The following is an 18,528-nucleotide window of genomic DNA, read 5'->3' as shown; positions in this document are numbered from 1 at the left end:
ATACACATTTGACTTATTGTTATGTCAGTTAACATATTGGTGGGCCCATAATCAGGGGTATAACGTGTTATATTTGTATGCTATATATATAGCGTAAAAATACAGCACGCTATACCTGTCAGTTAAATCGTCAGTATATATACCGTAAAAATATACCATGCTATACCTTAACGGCAAAAGTTACCGTTAAGGTATAACGTGATGTATTTTGGCGTTAAATATAAAAAGGTAACTTTTTTTTAACACTTATTTACGTAATTTGACTCATTAGCCCGATACTTTGCATTAAAATTACGCCGTTATGCCCTTCACAAGACCAGGAATGAGTTCTGATTTTGATAGCCATCACCGCGTTTGCTTCCACATATCACTTAAATTTTCCGCTCTCTGAAATTGATCTAAATTTCCATACGGTTTCTACTTTGATTGGCAGCCAAACAAAGATGAAATAAATTACAAAGCTACAACTTTTAAATTTTTCATATGTATTTCATCACAACAAATTTAACTTCAAATATATATTAAAAACATTTTTTAATTTCTCTCTTTGCTTCTTCATACTCTCTTTTGATAGCACATCATATCCCGAACAGAGCAGTAACACAGCAGCTACGGGGATCTTCGCGATAGCAAATCTCTTTCTCCTTTTCACTTCAACTGAAATACAATTTGACGATGATACCATATGGAGTATATCTCTTTTGCCGTTCAAAGTTTAACGATCTTCGCGGCTTTGACGAGCGGATTCTGCCTCGCGATCGCCTCTCGGCCGGCGGTTCTGTAATCATAGCTGCAATCATGACGGTCAGAGTAACGGTGTTCGCCGCAGAATAATTCACCGCACCGGCAACGGAATCCGGTCAATCCTACCTTCCTCCGACAACCGGAGCAACGGTTCACCTCCCTCTTCGCCGGTGAAACGCTCTCCTTTACCTTATCATCATCTTTCACCGCTCGATCGACATAATTTTTTAGATCGGACGAGGTAGATCTGGTTAATATGTTGGCGAATTTATGAGGATATGCGACCTTGGAGGAGCTAGCAGACGTAGAATTAGAGCAATTTTGGCACATATTATTGGTGGCTGGATTGCCGATGACACCACAATTTTTAACGCAAAGTGTTATGGTTTTTTCATGTACTACTTTGTATTCAGTCTCTTCTTTCTCTGTTCTCTGAGCCATATTTTTTCACAGATAAATTATCTGAAAAAATGGAATTAGATATGATGAATAGATTATCTAAGCAAAATATTAGAGAGAGATGATATGTTTGTGGTTTGGGTGGGTAAGAGAGAAGAAAAGAGAGGAGTTTTAAGGAGGAGAGAGGTCGGTAATGGTGATGGAATAATGGCCTCATAGAGACGCGTATGGGGCAAAATGGAAAGAGGATTTGATGGATTTGGAAGGTGGACGGAAATGCCCCCTGTGACTTTTACGAGGTAGGAGTTGTGGGCTATAGGCTGGTTCTAGATGAGTTCTGACGTGTTGTTTACTTAATCGTCACCTGTGAAGATATCTTGTTAAATCTGAATAATTTCTTTCTTTTTCTTTTCGTGACCCTTAATAAAAAGTACGGAAATATCTTTAGACAGCCTCGATTCGGTGTATGTTCCCATCGCTCGAAATTATTATAAGGCGGCCAAATAAATATACAACCTATTCTATTTGGCACAATTTTTTATTGTGGCACTCTATTTCTATTTTATTTTATTTTGGTCCATCAATTCTATTTTATATGTTCTGGCTCTTCAATTTCATTTTTTGTGTTTCATTTTAACACAAAAATTAAAATTAGTGCAAAAAATATAGCGCGTGTGTATACACAAATCTGAGGTATAATAAATATCCAATTAAATATTGCCACTTGGTTTTTTCATCCATATCAAACGGATCAATACTAAAATACCAGAACCCGACTGTATGTTTTCATCCACTGTTGCTCCATCTTCATTCTCTAAGTTCCAAAGCTTTCATCTGCCGATTTCATACCTGGCCCGTTTAGATGAAATAAACTCACAAAAATATGGTCGGGTTTAGGTATTTTAGTATTGATCTGTTTGACATGGATGAAAAGACCAGGTGACAACATTTAATTGGATATTTATTACATCTCAGATTTGTGTATACGCACGCACTATATTTTTTTGCACTGATTTCAACTTTTGTGTTAAAATGGAACATAAGAAATAGAGTTGAAGGGCCAAACGGAACATATAAAATAGAGAGCCAAAATAGAACAAGATAGAGATAAAATGCCAAAATAAAAAAATGGTGTAAAATTGAATAGGTTGTATATGTATTTGGCCAAAATATAATTATAACTCAATATCCTAATATAAATGAACTAGGACTGGACTCAAGTTATACATAAGACTGCAAAGGACTAACTACTCCAGCCTTAGTTCTTCACATTCTTTTGGATGGGCAAGGTATCGATCTCTTCAAGAGAACTTGGTTGAATTGCTTGTTCACAGAATGCACAACCTTTTAGTGTGTATAAAAATTCCTTTGTTGCAAGGAATAGGAAAATAATATATACCAACACATTAACCAAATAATTGGGCCCCGTATTGATTTAGGATGTTTGGAGTGTCAAAATATGAAGAAACGATGCTCTAGCTATAAGATAAAATATTATTTGAAGCACCCTTAGCAGTGAAGTCTCAAGAAAGCATCTACCTTAATATCCGCAGCTGGGCGCATCAAAGTTGAAGGAATAGAGGGGTGAACGCAAAGTATCCACCCTAGCATCCGATGCTGAGAATTTAAGCTGAGACGGACGCAAATCATCCAGCTTAACATCAATCCTTGAAGCTGACTCGTAAAAGAAAAAGAAAAATTTTGGCCCACGATATTTGTACGCAATATATAGGTCAAAAACGTCTCTTTTATGTCATCTAAAGGAAGCGGAGAAAAGCCATCACAGAGTTCGGAAACCACAAAATTCGTCGTGCGCTCCTATTTGTCTTTTCTTTTATTGATTTTTATGTATTCTTGAAAATTACTTGAGATTGCCACCATGACTATGTGTGTCTAAACTCGTTTATTTGGGATTATGCTTTTACATGAATGTTGATATTCGGAGATTGTTTGATGATTTAATTTATCATATTGGGTTATTTATTCATATCCTAAGCCTAATTATTTTACTGCCTAGATAACAGTGATATACTATATATGAATCTTGAGTTAAACTTGAAAGAGGTAATTCTTAATTATAATAGAATTTAATAGAGCATTGTCTTGAACCTAGTCAATGGGGAGTTGATTTGCGAATACAGATAGAAATATATCTATTTGTCATGCTTAGCCAATTGTACAAGAGATTACTAATGCGTTCTTTTTATCTCTAATCTCATAGGAATATAGGGTTTAGAATAAATTAAATAGGCGAATAGAAGTTGTCAATTTCTATGAGTATTCTAGTCCTTGTAGGTTAATAACCCCGATAAATTAATAACTTGAGTTGATTGAGGAATTCAACAGGATTGTTACTTAACTATGAGCTTGGAATATTATTTCTCATTGAATTCAACCATTCGTTTCAAGTGTGCTAGTTAATTAGTTCTTCTTTTTATTGCAGCCCTAGTTAGTAGAATTAATTAAACAAAAATCACTTTGAACTTATACTTGACTCGATAAATTAGAATTTGCTTGATTTAGTTGATAATTGATCAAAAGTCCTTGTGGTAACGATACTGTACTCACTCCTTATTACTTGATTGACCATGTACACTTACGTATGCGATTTAGGGCAACAAAGGTCGAAACTTTATGGATTGGGATCTCTTCCTATGGTATTGTTGACTTTTTTGAATGATAGTTGGCCTGGATTTGCGCAGTTGGAGGGATAGATCGAGGTTTTCACGCGATTTGAGGTTGAAAACTAGCTCGGGTAAATATATTTCCTAAGCTTTGTTTGAAGGTAATTTTCCCGTTGACTTTGATATTTGTTATATGTTGGGGGTAACGTATATGCAAGTGACGAGCAAATATGTGTGCACCATTGTTATTTCATGATCCGGGTAGATTTTAAGGTATTATATGCCTTGCATTACTATTATACTTCTTTGATATTATGTTTTTCTTCATTTGTATGACTATGTGAGTTATTATTCATGCTAAAAATTATGTCTAGGCTATTTGTTTATTTGTTTGAGATATGATAGGGTTATTCGTGCTATATTGAGCTACTTTCCTGAGTCGTAGTCATACTGTTCAGTCATGATATTATAGTCGCGTGTTATATCCCTATCTCTATGCACTTTTTATATGTTATCTCACATGTTTCTGGTGTCCTTGTCCATATCACGATATTTGAGCTAATTTGTGGCACGTTGGTATATTTCGTGGGGTATATTAAATTATATTTCTATAAGATGTTGGCATATGAAGACTTGAGCGGATTGATGACTGATTTTGGCTATAGAGCTGTTTGATATTGATAGCGAGGTGATGTGTAAAAATAGGCCCCATGTTAGGCTGATTAGTATTGATTATGAGATGACGTGAGTCCCAGACCCTATATTGGGATAATTGATATTGATTGTTGACTTTGATCCGATCAGTTATTGCGCAAGGACCCGCCCTTCCAGAGTTAGGTATTAACCATGGGTGCAGGCACAGGGTCATTTACATGTGCTTGGGGGAGGGACTGGTGTTAGGCACCTGTACAATGCTAAGAGTTTGTGTGTGTGTGTGTATGTGTGTGAGGATCCGTGGGCTTTGAGCCATGTATCGTGAGCATGTTTAGAGCATGATGAAGGGGGTACTTTGTGTAAAGCACTATGAATATGCTAAGATTATGTACACTTAATATTTAAACTGTGATTTTATTGACTTGATATGTGTAACTCGCATTAAGGCATAGAGTTGTTTTATTCATCACACTAACTACCATTTTAAGAACTACTTGATATTTAGAGCTCGATATTAAAGTTTTATCTTGTTAAATACCTGTCTATCTAAATTTTGTAGGAATTGATGCATGGACTATCATATCTGAAAAGGATGCCCATTTTCTCTTTCCTTTATGTTAAGCTAAGCCAGTTATTATTTGAGCCATTTTTCTTCATATACTATTATTCTACTATTATCACTATTGTTGGCTGTGGAAATGGAGCATTGCGCCTTGTCAAACTCGTTACTGCTTTTGGCCCGAGGTTAGGCTAATTACTTATTGAGTACATGGGGTCAGTTGTACTCATACTACATTCAACAATTCGTATGCAGATTCAGGTGTTGCTGATCATAGTAGTTTCTTGGGAGCTGGATCAGAATTAGTTGGAGACCTCGAGGTAGCACCGATGTTCTGTTCGCATGTCTTGAATTCACATTTCTTATTTTCATGTTAACACTATTTAGTCTTTCGGACAGGATTGTATTTGATTTAGACCTTGTATTTATTTATTCTATAGAGGTCATGTACTCGATGACACCAAATTATGGGATGGTTTTAGTTGTATTGTTACTATTGACTTCAGTTATTTATGATTACTCCGCTGATGAGACTATCAATAATGTGATTTATGTTTGTTTCTATTCATTGGTTGATGGCTTGCCTAAAAAGTGGTGTTAGGCGCCATCAAGATTCCGGTGGAATTTTGGGTCCGACACTTTTCTTCTCCCACAAGTTCGAAACTAACCGTCCTCTTTGACACCCACTTCACATAACTCTCAAACAAGACCATCTTCAATAAGGCATGGCAATTGAAACAATGATGTGATAAAAACTTAATTGTACAAGTAGTGGATCTTATTACAATTAAATATTGAAATTAGTCTATAAAAGTAGTGAAATAAGGTCATGGCAACTAAAACATAAATTGATGTGATTTTGTAGTTTTTGATGGTATATATTCTTTAATAAATATAAAAAAATAGCCAAGAAGCAGGCGAGGAAGAGGGGTAGCGTTAATGGAGGTAGGATCCTGGAGAAAAAATAAGGAAAAGAAAGAAAATAAAAGTGAAAGGAAAAAGCTAAGAACAAATGGAGGAGGAAGCAGCATTCCTGGAGGTACAGGGCGTGGAGAGATAAGAAGGAAGGAAAGAAAAAGAAAATGAACTAATTCTATTAACAATATTTAGGGCCCATTTCTATGTAAATAAAAGCAATCATGCGCTCAAGGAAAGTGTAAGACACATATTATGCATGAAAGTACACGAGGAGGGGAGGGGTGAATTGCCTATTAAAAACTTATTATAAGGAGTTGACTAGTTTACCAATTAATCGACTAGAAATAAGAGTAGGAGAATAGTAAGTGCAGAAATAAAATACAGGAAATAAAGACACCAGAATTTTATACTGGTTCAGATTCAATGTGAATCTCAGTCAGTCTCATTGGGTTGCAAGGATGTTCTCTTTCAGTGATCGAAGTTTCTTGAGTACATGATGGTTGATGTAGCTTTACACCAATAGCTTAATTTCTATGTCTCTTTTCTCTTATTGATACAATGATTCACTAGTGTTTATCTCTCTTTCTTCTCTCACTAATTAAATAGTAGATCTTTAAGAACTATAATGCTTGTTTGGAGTAGAATAAAAAGAGTGAAAATAGTTCGTTCAAAGTTTGTTCTCTTCAAGTCCGAAACATATATATATATATATATTCCATGAGGCCTTCTCGACTCGTGAATCTTGAGAGATTGCAAACCCATGGGAGTTGATCCTTGAAAGGAATCATAGATTCATTCTTTCCAAGAATAAATTCAAGTTTCCGTTGATCTTCCTTGATTTATGGTCTTGGCTAGCTTTCCATCTGCTAGGAATATCTTTGAGGCATATCCGTTGGATCCCTTGATTTTTGAATTCATTGATTTACAGTGCGATCTTATTTCCCCTTGATTTGAGATCTTCTAGTAATAGCTTCCGTCAATCATTGATTGATTTTTCTCTCCCGCTTCTTCCTTTTCCATTTCTAATCATTGATAATTTTCTTTGTTGATAGATTATTTCCTTAATCTATCCCTGACTTGTATTGCTCCTTGAATCCTTTTAATTGATTCCCTGTGATCCTACACCAAATGTTATATATTATTTTTTATCATTGAAACTAATAGTTAACAATCTCCCCCCCTTTGATGATGACAAAAATAATATATAAATAACAGTTGACTTCCCTGTAATCGACTCCCCCTCAATGGGTGTTGCATACTTCAGTCGACTCATCCTCTACAGGTGTTGACGTTAGTTGATTCTGCATCTGCAATAGTTAGTTGATTTCGCCTCAACAGGAACTCTAATCTGCATAGTTAGTCAACTCCTGCAAAATGGAAACTTCTTTCTCCCCCTTTTTGACATCAACAAATAGGGGATATACATATATAGTATCTAAGGCAAACAATGTGAAGGCGCTCACATCCTAGGCAAACATTATAGACATTATAGCAAATATTATACGCATTCATAGTTTAGTAAAAATAAAGAAAAATATCCAGCAACTGGTTATCGAGTCCAAAATAGCAAAACCGCAAAAAAGATTGTTTGAAACTTCCATAACTAGCAACGCAAAAAGTAAGTAAGAGTCGTGCAAATTGCCTCCTTCAGGCGTTCAAAGCTGGTATTGGCTGACACTGTCACTCCATCAATCCTATCATGCACCTCCTTGAACGCTTTGACTGCATTTTCTCCAAGTTTGAGAATTCTAACCCTCTTCTTTGAAACATCGAACCCAGTTTCCTTGGGGATCGTATGGATGTCCCAACAGTGGATTGAGTTGTAGTAAGAAGGTCCTTGATGATGGTCAGCTTATTGTCAATGTCAGTCAGTTTCTCAACAATATCATGATCACTTACACTATGCTGGGAAACAAAGGCTTTGGACTTGGGATCAGGCTGAACGTTTGATGATAGGCTATAATTGCGTATTTTAGTCGATTATTACACTCTAATTTACTGCACTTTAGTTGAGTTTGCGCTTTAATCGCTAGTGTCTTGCACTAACTGTGTGTTTTATGCCTTGTAGGAGTGATTCCGAGCTCTATAGATGTTATGGAATGAATTCAAGTGATTTGGAGCTTTGAAATCTGTGTAAAAGCTCAAGGAATTAAGCCGGGATCGCGTTTGGGGGTCAACGGATGATAGTTAGAGCAAACGAAGAATCGAGCAGGCATACTGCGCACTGTCTAGTAAAATACACATAACCTTTTTCTCGGAAATCCATTTGGGCTTAACAATATATTGTTGGAAAGCTAACTCAAAGGGCTACAACTTTCATGTTTTATGTTTTTCCAAATTCGAAACGTAACAGGGTGAAAACGCGCGAACTACAAAATTCGCGCGGTAGTTCGCGCGTATAAGGAACAGAGGCAGAATACTGCGCGAAGTAGTGCGCGAACTCTATAGTTCGCACAATAGTTCGCGCACTACCAACCCGGAAAAACGTTATTTAGGGGTAAAATTGGAATTCCTTCTTAATCCCACTCAATATACATAAAGAAAAAGCTCCATTATTGAAGGAAGATCAGATTTTAGAGAAAGAGTTTTAGAGAGAGGAACTTTTTGAGGAGCTTCATCTTGGAGCTAAGAAAGGAGAAGAAGAACAACATCTTGGAGCAAGGATTCAAAGAGTTCTTCTAAACTTTCTTCTATTTGTTTGTTTATATTATGTTTAAGACTTTTATTGTTGATTTTTGTATGATTATGAGTAGCTAAATACTCTAGTATTCTTGGGTCATGGATGTTAGATGATCTTGTTGTTTGAAGCTTAGATTGAAGATCTTGAATCTATCGTTATGGGTTGTTTATTTGATTCTGCTTCTAATTATTTTACTGCGTAGCTAACAGTGAAATATTATTTACGGATCTTGAGTTAAACTTGAAAAAGGAAATTCTTGATTGCATATAGAATCAAATAGATCAAGATCTGGATCCTGGTCATCGGGTGAAAGATTCGCAATTAAGATAGAACTATACTTAATTGCCTTGCTTGATTGAGAAATAGGATTTGTAAATGCATTTGAGTTAATATTAATACCATAGACATATAGGTATTAATTTAACTTGAATAGATGCATAAGAACTCGAAAGATTCTTATGAATATTATTAACCCTATAATCAATAACCCGGATAATTCAATAAATCAATCTTAAGCTAAAATAGTAGCATGATCTCTAGCAAGTCCATGACCCTGGAATATCTTTACCAAAATTGTTATCAAAATATTGTGTAATTGGTGTAGTAATTTTGTGTTGAATTATTGTGCAATTATTAAGTAAATTGTAAATTGGTTCTTTATATATTTTGTGATAATTTAGCTTGAATTGATAATTGTTTGAGTCTTCATCAGTCGAGAAGTTGATCACAATTCCTCGTGGGAACGATACTCTACTTACTACTATATTACTTGTCGATCACGTGCACTTACGTGAGTGTTTTGGTCGCAACAAGTTTTTGGCGCCGTTGCCTGGGAATTAGACATTAACAAGTCTTCTGGGTTAGACTTTTATGATTATCTTCACAAGTTTATTTTCTTTTCTTTTTGTAAATATGTTATTTTTATAACTATTTGATTTTTCTCTTAGTATGTTTCTAGTTCTCTCAGGATGACATCTGAAGATGAAATATACAGAGGTAAGGTTTATGGCCCGTATTTTTGGGCTAGTCATGACCTCACCTCTTGTACATCTGAATTTGAATATGGGAGTAAGGGTTGGTATTGGGACGGATATTCTCGATTAGTGGATTCTGCGAAACGACATTGTTTACTAACAACAGTGATGAAAGATTGGTCTAAGGAGAGAGATGAGTTTGCACAAAAAAGTGATAATTTTGGCTTGGTTGTGCATAACTTGGATTAAGAATTGAGTGCAAAGGTTGATGCGTGTAACGCCCAATAATTTAATGATGAGTTATATGAAGCTGAAAAAAATCTTCTAGACCAAATAGAGGAGCTAAAACAAGAATACCAATCATTAGATCATATTTTTCTTGAGGATATCCATGTTAAGAAGAGTGCTCTAGAGTCATGTGAGGGAGTAGATAATACTACTTTAGAAAAATTGAGTGTTTGTATAAATGAGGATGTAAATAGTAGTAAAATTCATGAGTTATGGCGCATTAGACCTTATTCCAATCATTTTTCCACATTGTGTTTAGATAGTAAGATAGTAATCATGCCATCTGACCCTATGGGGAAGTCAAAGAGTGAGGATGAAAATGTCTATATTCTTGAATTTATTGTGCCAAAAAGCAAAAATTACATTCCTCATCCAAAGGCCGAGAAGTGTCGAGTGAAAAATTTATTACTTGGCCTGGTTATCTTTTTAACCCCGCCAAAGAAGCATAGCGACAGACTTGATGCCTTGTTGGGGGCTCAATTTATAAGTTCAAGGTGGAGGCAAAAAGTGGTTCACGTCGTGCCGCGACGTAAAATAAGGCGCTTGTTGGGAGGCACCCCAGCTTTACTGCTTTCTTTTATTTTTATTTATTTTTGTTTATTTTAGTTTTCTACCTTTGTAGCATTTGTTGTAGGATTATGAGCATAGAAGAAAAGCCACTGAAAGTGTGCAAATGCGAGGCAGCTGGTTGGAACTAGTGTGAGGTAACCGCACAAAGAACCATCCTTGGGAGAAGTCTGAGTACCCCGTGAGCTGCCAGTGCTTCGGTCTTTGGCCTTTCAGGGAGTTTCTTGTTCACCCTTGTTATTTTTGCTTTATTTGTGCATTGGGGACATTGCACTCTTTTAAGTGTGGGGTGGGAGAATTCCTTTTGATAATTAGCTTTTTAGTATTTTAGCTTCTTATTTCTTTTCTTCGTAGGTGTGTAGTATTTTAGAAGATTAATTTTTTTTATGTGAAAAAAAAATGGTAGAAATTAGACTTTTCCCTACGACGGATCTTTTAGATGAATTTTCTTGAGGGAAGTGAGTCTAAAGAAAACGACAAAAAGATTTTTATTTTTTTTAGGTAGTGTAGCAATTCCCCCTTGGTTTTTCTTTAAGCTGCGGTTCTTTTCCAAGGGTTTATCTTGAACCGGGCATATGTAGTTTTTAATTTCCGTTTTCATTTTTTTTGATAGGTAGATTAAAATAAGGAGTTATAAGCTATAGAAAAGTGAACCCATAGCGTTGACACACCTGAACACAATAGACCCTAGAGTGTAACGCGCTTAGTCTTAATTGTTGAATCTCACTGAAAGTGCCTTAATTTGTATGTTTGTACTGAATTGAATGCTCGTAATGGAGTGTCTTGATGAGCTGATCTGGAATGAGTCATATGCCATGTGTGGTGAGTATTTGTGTAGTCCATGTATTGTACTTGTGTCTAGAACTTGCCCGGTATGTGAGTTGAAGCGAAATTTGAGGTGATGTTTGGTTTGAAAAATGATGTTAGGCTTTCTTTGACTTTTTTTTGAGCTTAATTGCTTATCACAAATAAAATTTGTCCCTAGTTAACCCTTTTGAGCCTTTAGACTTTTGTTTGGCACCCGCATTACAAGTCTATACCCTTTTGTTCTTAATTGACATTGTCTTGATCCTTTTACCTCTTAAAGCACGTTAATTATGAGAGGAGAGCTAAAAGAAGTAAGAAGGAAATAAGTGTGGGGTGGCTTTTAAGTGGAACCAATAAAAGGATGAAAGGGGCACTTATGTTGTAAACTAATACACCACTAGCAGAAATTGAGTGACAAGAAAAATTACATTGTGTTTTGCTCTAGCTAGTGAGAATGAATTAATAGAGTGCTTAAAGAAGAAGGGCGTATTTTTGGGATGATATTGTGTATAAATGAGAAGTGGGTTGAAGAATTTATGCTGAAAATTGCTCGTGTGATGTGTTAAAGTGCTTAGGGGTTGAGTCACTATTCCTAAATACATCCTACCCGTCCCTTAGCCCACATTACAACCATGAAAAAGTCCTAATTGATTTTGGATTGAGCTAGCCTACATTAGTAGAGATTTACATTAAGGGCAAGCTTATGGTACCAATTGCATGCATGTGACCTCTTTTGTGAGAGTGAGTGATTTCCTTGATATATGTGAATATATGAATTGAATGTGGGGGATTGAACTCAGTCTTTGTTGATGTAATTGTGAGGGCATATGAATCGTGACAGAGAAGCAAGTCTTGATTTCTGTGTAGAGTACTATGAGGAAGTGTAAAAATATTGCATGACACTTGAGAGTTGACTTTGAGGCTAGGATTGTTCACTGCTAGGCGTAATATATGTACATTGTTCTAGGTGTAATGCGTTAAGGGAAATGGTTGAGTGAAGGATTCTCATAGATAAAGTAAATTTTTGATTGCTCGAGGACGAGCAATGGTTTAAGTGTGGGGTGTTGATGATAGGCTATAATTGCGTATTTTAGTCGATTATTACACTCTAATTTACTGCACTTTAGTTGATTTTGCGCTTTAATCGCTAGTATCTTGCACTAACTGTGTGTTTTATGCCTTGTAGGAGTGATTCCGAGCTCTATAGATGTTATGGAATGAATTCAAGTGATTTGGAGCTTTGAAATCTGTGTAAAAGCTCAAGGAATTAAGCCGGGATCGCGTTTGGGGGTCAACGGATGATAGTTAGAGCAAACGAAGAATCGAGCAGGCATACTGCGCACTGTCTAATAAAATACACAAAACGTTTTGCTCAGTAATCCATTTGGGCTTTGCAATATATTTTTGGAAAGCTAACTCAAAGGTCTACAACTTTCATGTTTTACGTTGTTCCAAATTCAAAACGTAACAGGGTGAAAACGCGCGAACTACAAAGTTCGCGCGGTAGTTCGCGCGTATAAGGAACAGAGGCAGAATACTGCACGAAGTAGTGCGCGAACTCTATAGTTCGCACAATAGTTCGCGCACTACCAACCCGGAAAAACGTTATTTAGGGGTAAAATTGGAATTCCTTCTTAATCCCACTCAATATACATAAAGAAAAAGCTCCATTATTGAAGGAAGATCAGATTTTAGAGAAAGAGTTTTAGAGAGAGGAACTTTTTGAGGAGCTTCATCTTGGAGCTAAGAAAGGAGAAGAAGAACAACATCTTGGAGCAAGGATTCAAAGAGTTCTTCTAAACTTTCTTCTATTTGTTTGTTTATATTATGTTTAAGACTTTTATTGTTGATTTTTGTATGATTATGAGTAGCTAAATACTCTAGTATTCTTGAGTCATGGATGTTAGATGATCTTGTTGTTTGAAGCTTAGATTGAAGATCTTGAATCTATCGTTATGGGTTGTTTATTTGATTCTGCTTCTAATTATTTTACTGCGTAGCTAACAGTGAAATATTATTTACGGATCTTGAGTTAAACTTGAAAAAGGAAATTCTTGATTGCATATAGAATCAAATAGAGCAAGATCTGGATCCTGGTCATCGGGTGAAAGATTCGCAATTAAGATAGAACTATACTTAATTGCCTTGCTTGGTTGAGAAATAGGATTTGTAAATGCATTTGAGTTAATATTAATACCATAGACATATAGGTATTAATTTAACTTGAATAGATGCATTAGAACTCGAAAGATTCTTATGAATATTATTAACCCTATAATCAATAACCCGGATAATTCAATAAATCAATCTTAAGCTAAAATAGTAGCATGATCTCTAGCAAGTCCATGACCCTGGAATATCTTTACCAAAATTGTTATCAAAATATTGTGTAATTGGTGTAGTAATTTTGTGTTGAATTATTGTGCAATTATTAAGTAAGTTGTAAATTGGTTCTTTATATATTTTGTGATAATTTAGCTTGAATTGATAATTGTTTGAGTCTTCATCAGTCGAGAAGTTGATCACAATTCCTCGTGGGAACGATACTCTACTTACTACTATATTACTTGTCGATCACGTGCACTTGCGTGAGTGTTTTGGTCACAACAACGTTCTTGACTTCACCTTCCTGTTTCTTTACCGAGGAACCTTTTGCACACACATAACCTATACTGGCAAAAGCTCTAAAATTGTAGAATTTTGAAATAGAAACATAGGGGTATTCTGAGATAGAGATATTGTGGGCTTCCAAAATGTGAGTGATAGCCATACCATAGGGCAAATTGGTGGGATCATCAGCACTCTCAATCATGAAATTTATGACCCACGAGGAAAGTTTAACCTTGAGTTTGGTCACAAAACAGTAAACAAGAAAGGTATCTCATTGAGAAAAGGTGGAGAATGATCTAGTATGAGGAAGAAGATTGGTTGCAACAATGTGGGCCTGAACTCGGATTTCAAAACTAACATTACTAGGACTTAATTGGTTAGGGAGGAAATCAGATGAACACTCAACAATACAATGTTTGGCTTGATCAAAAGTAATTTCAAAATCACCAGGACAAGTATTCTTGAAAAACATAGGGAAGTCGGAGCACTTACACTGAAAAATTGAGTCAAACATGGCACAATTAAGGATAATGCGTTTACCCGAAACTAGATATTCCAACTTATCAGTTAGGTAAAGCAAAGAGCCAATCGTTCCACGATATTTGGTTTTGTCAACATGATTTCCTTTTTCATCTTTGTCAAGATTTGTTGATGGGCTCATTGGTGTACCAATTGCTTTAGCACTGCTCATACCGAACTTTTGAATTAGCTCCTTTATATATTTTGTTTGGCACACAAATGTTCCTTCTTCAGATTGTTGAATTTGAAGTCCAAGAAAAAATATGAACTCTCCCATCATGCTCATTTCAAACTCACTTTGCATAAGATTAGCAAATTCCTTGCACAAGAGGGTTAGCACTACCAAAGATAATATTATCCACGTAAACTTGAATAATAAGATTACTTTCCGATGATCTTTTGATAAAAAGAGTAGTGTCTACTTTACCTCTTATAAACCCATGATCAAGTATAAATGAGCTAAGTCTTTCGTACCGGCTCGTGGAGCTTGTTTAAGTTCATACAAAACTTTAGTCAACTTATACACATGGTAAGGGAATTTTGAATCTTCAAAACCAGGAGGTTGTTTTACATATACCTCGTCATCAATAAAACCATTTAATAAGACACTTTTGACATCGATTTGAAAAAGTTTAAATATTTTGAAGGATGCGTATGCAAAAAGAATTCGTATTGACTCTCGTCGAGCTACTGGTGCAAAGGTTTCATCGTAGTCGACTCCTTCCGGTTGTGAGTACCGTTGAGCTACTATTCTGGCTTTGTTTCTCACAACATTTCCATCTTCATTGAGCTTATTTCTGAAAACCCATTTTGTTCCAATTGCAGTTGCATCTGCAGGCTTAGGCAGCAATTTCCAAACTTGGTTTTTTCCAAATTGATCTAGTTCCTCTTGCATTGCTTGTACCTAGCCGGAGTCTTTTAGGGCTTCCTCAAGCTTCTTTGGCTCAATTTGGGAAATCAGTGCTACATTTGCCTTTTTCTTGAGAGTTCCCCTGGTTTTCATTCCTTCACTTGGATCTCCTATAATAAACTTTTGAGGGTATTCTGGTTCGCTTCTCTACTCATTTGGACGTATTGCACTTGTATGAGTAGTTGGCTTCTTCTGTGATTCTGGTTGACTGTTGGCAGGCTCATTAGTTGACTCTGTGACACTATCTATCATATCAGTCAACTTTTGAGGTTTGCTTGACAGTGGTGTTTCTTGAATCATATCTTCATCACTGCAATACTACCTTTCTCGGTCGTAATGATATTTTCATCGAATATAACATGTACTAATTTTTCTACAGATAAAGTGCATTTATTAAAAAATCTAAAAGATCTTTTGTTAATGGAATAACCTAGAAAATAACTTCATCACTTCTTGGATCAAATTTTCTAAAATTGTTCTTACCATTGTTGTGGATGAAGCATTTGCTACCAAAAGGATGGAAACAACCTATGTTGGGCCGTTTATTTTTCCATAGTTCATACGCAGTCTTCTTCAAGATAGGTCTTATAAGACATGTGTTGAGAATGTGGCAGGCTGTACTTACTGCTTCTGCCCAAAAGTGATTTGGCAAGGAATATTCTAATATCATAGTTCTGGCCATATCTTGTAGGGTTCTATTTTTCTGTTCAACTACTCCATTCTCCTGAGGGTGATCTTGAAGCTGAGAAGTTGTGAGTGTATCCTTCATCATTGAAAAAATCTTAAAATACTCTGCTTTCAAATTCCCCTCCATGATCACTTTGAATAGTTGTAATAAGATACCCATTTTCTCTTTCAACTCTCTTACAAAAAATCTCAAAGTTTTTCAAAGCTTCATCTTTGTGAGATAGAAAAATTACCCAGGTAAAACGTGAGTAATCATCAACAATAACAAAAACATATAGTTTTCCTCCTATGCTAGTAGCTCTGGTGGGTCCAAACAAATCTATATGAAGCAATTGTAAAGGCATTGAGGTAGACACAATGCCTTTATTTTTGAAGGAGTTTCTGGTTTGTTCACCAATCTAACACGCATCACATACATGATTTCTAGAAAATTGAGTTTAGGAAGACCAATAACTAAATCATGCTTGGAGAGTTTCTCAATAAGATGTATGCTTGCATGACCAAGTTCTTATGCCACAACTATGGATCATTAGATATAAATGTTAAGCAGATGTGACTATCTAAATTTTCAAAACTATCAAGAATATAGGCATTTCCATATCTTTTTTCTGGGAGGATTATTTTGCCTGTCTCATCTTCAATGGCACAATCAATTTTCTTGAATTTAACTTCGTACCTGGAATTACATAGCTGGCTTATACTCAGTAGATTGTAGATGAGTCCATCTACAAGATACACTTCAGTAATATCATAATTATTATTGAATGGAACTGTGCCAGTGCCAACTATCTTTCCTTTCGAGTCATCGCCAAATTTGACACTTCCTCCATTTATCTTTGTAACTTCCTTGAATAGGTTTTTGTCACCTGTCATGTGACTGGAACACACACTATTTATGTACCATTTTTCTTTGCGGCTCTTCCTGTGGTGTTCCTGCAAAACAGAATTATCACATTCTTTTAGGTACCCAAACTTGTTTGGGTCCTTGTTGGTTAGTCCTACTAAGATCAGGGTTGTTTTTGGGTTTCCACTAAACATTAGATTTACGAAATCGACAGAAAGAATATTTATGTCCACTTTTATTAAAGTAATGACACATAGTGGGTGATCCATTTTTTGATCTTCCACTCGTGTTAGTACTTGTGGACTCAGTTCTAGCTGGTCATTTACCAGTTGACTTGTAAGTCGCCTGGTTAGACTTGACAGAACTGTGACCGGTGGACTTGCGCATGCCATTAAGTTGCATTTGCAATTCCTGAACTTCATCTTGAAGTACCTTCTTTTCAATTTCACATACTTCAAGCTTAAACTCGCAGTCTTTCTTTTCCCTATTGAGTCTCCTTAGTTCATTCACCATTTTTGAGACTCTTTTAGTGTAAGGTCAAGAATATCCTGCAATTCATTATAAGATCTTACCTCGCTTGTTTCACCTCGTGCCATGAAATCATTTTCATTATCATCTTTGCATTCGTTGTTTGATGCATCTTCATCGGTCTAGTAGCCGGAGAGTTTGTTCATGTCGTTTTTCAGGATTGTCATAAAGAGTAGATTTGCTATCTCCTCATGTTCTGAACTATCTTTATCACTCCAGCTTCCAAAATATTTATTTTTATTGAATCCTCTGGAAACCTTTCTTTTAAGATATGTGCATTCAGCTTGAACGTGCCCATATCTTCCACACTCATAACACTTTCCATCATTCTTGCCTTGTTCATTATATTGCCTGGTTTGCCTAGGTGGCATTCCACCTCTTCTTGTGTTTCTCTATCTTCTCATTAACCATCCATGTTCCTTGATACCTTAGCAATCTCTTCCTCAAGGGCTTCAGGGTCGTCATCAGTATCATTTTCTGTCCTTTCAGTTGTAGCTTTGAAAGAGACTATTTTCTTCTTTTCTTCCTAGCTTGTTTTCTTGAGGTGTGTTTTCTCAAATGCTATAAGATCTCCTCGAAGCTCATCATATGAAAGTTTGTTTAGATCTTGTGATTCGAGTGCAACTACTTTTGCCTGCCAAGTGGTAGGTAGGCTCCTCAGAATTTTCCGAACTTGATCACCACTTGAGTATGATTTACCAAAAGCTTTTAGATCGCTAATAATTTTGCTGAATCTTGCAAATATTTCTTCAATGGATTCTCCCTCTTTCATCTGAAAGAGTTCGTAGTCATGAACCAACATGTTGAAGTGAGTTTCTTTCACTTTGCTAGTTCCTTCAGAAGTAACTTCCAGTTTATCCCACATTTATTTGGCTGTATCACAACTAGAGATTTTCTCATATTCCTCTCTACTTATAGCATTATAGAGTAAGTTTCTTGCTTTATCATTGACTTGAACATCCGCCATCTACTCGTCTGTGTACTCATCTATATCTTATGGATCAGCAGGTAGTTGAGCAGTTAGTTACCCTTTTTGATAACTCGCCATACTTTGACATCATAGGATTTTGCATATATTTCCATACATACTTTCTAGTGATTGAAATATCGTGGCCTAACTTGTGATGTTCCTTCTTGAAAAAGTGCTCCAATAATAACTTGATTTTTCATGATCTTTTCTCATAAACTGTTAAGCAAAAAGTGTGAGACTAGCTCT

The 18,528-nt window shown here is 35.9% G+C and overlaps 2 protein-coding genes across 2 annotated transcripts; both read right to left on the bottom strand.

Annotated features, from left to right (window-relative positions):
* Positions 1 to 452: 452 nt before the first annotated feature.
* Positions 453 to 1,425, bottom strand: LOC107807568 (zinc finger A20 and AN1 domain-containing stress-associated protein 5-like). Its single transcript, XM_016631979.2, has one exon. The coding sequence runs from the start codon at positions 1,183 to 1,185 to the stop codon at positions 709 to 711; it is 477 nt and encodes a 158-aa protein (XP_016487465.1). The 5' UTR covers positions 1,186 to 1,425; the 3' UTR covers positions 453 to 708.
* Positions 1,426 to 17,838: 16,413 nt separating this feature from the next.
* On the bottom strand, positions 17,839 to 18,177 carry LOC142180781 (uncharacterized). Its single transcript, XM_075252851.1, has one exon. It carries the CDS (start codon positions 18,175 to 18,177, stop codon positions 17,839 to 17,841), a length of 339 nt encoding a protein of 112 aa, XP_075108952.1.
* Between the last annotated feature and the right edge of the window lie 351 nt (positions 18,178 to 18,528).

This window comes from Nicotiana tabacum, chromosome 5 (genome assembly GCF_000715075.1).
Source record: "Nicotiana tabacum cultivar K326 chromosome 5, ASM71507v2, whole genome shotgun sequence".
In the NCBI taxonomy this organism is placed as follows: Eukaryota; Viridiplantae; Streptophyta; class Magnoliopsida; order Solanales; family Solanaceae; genus Nicotiana; species Nicotiana tabacum.
This window is presented reverse-complemented; position numbering and strand designations above follow the sequence as displayed.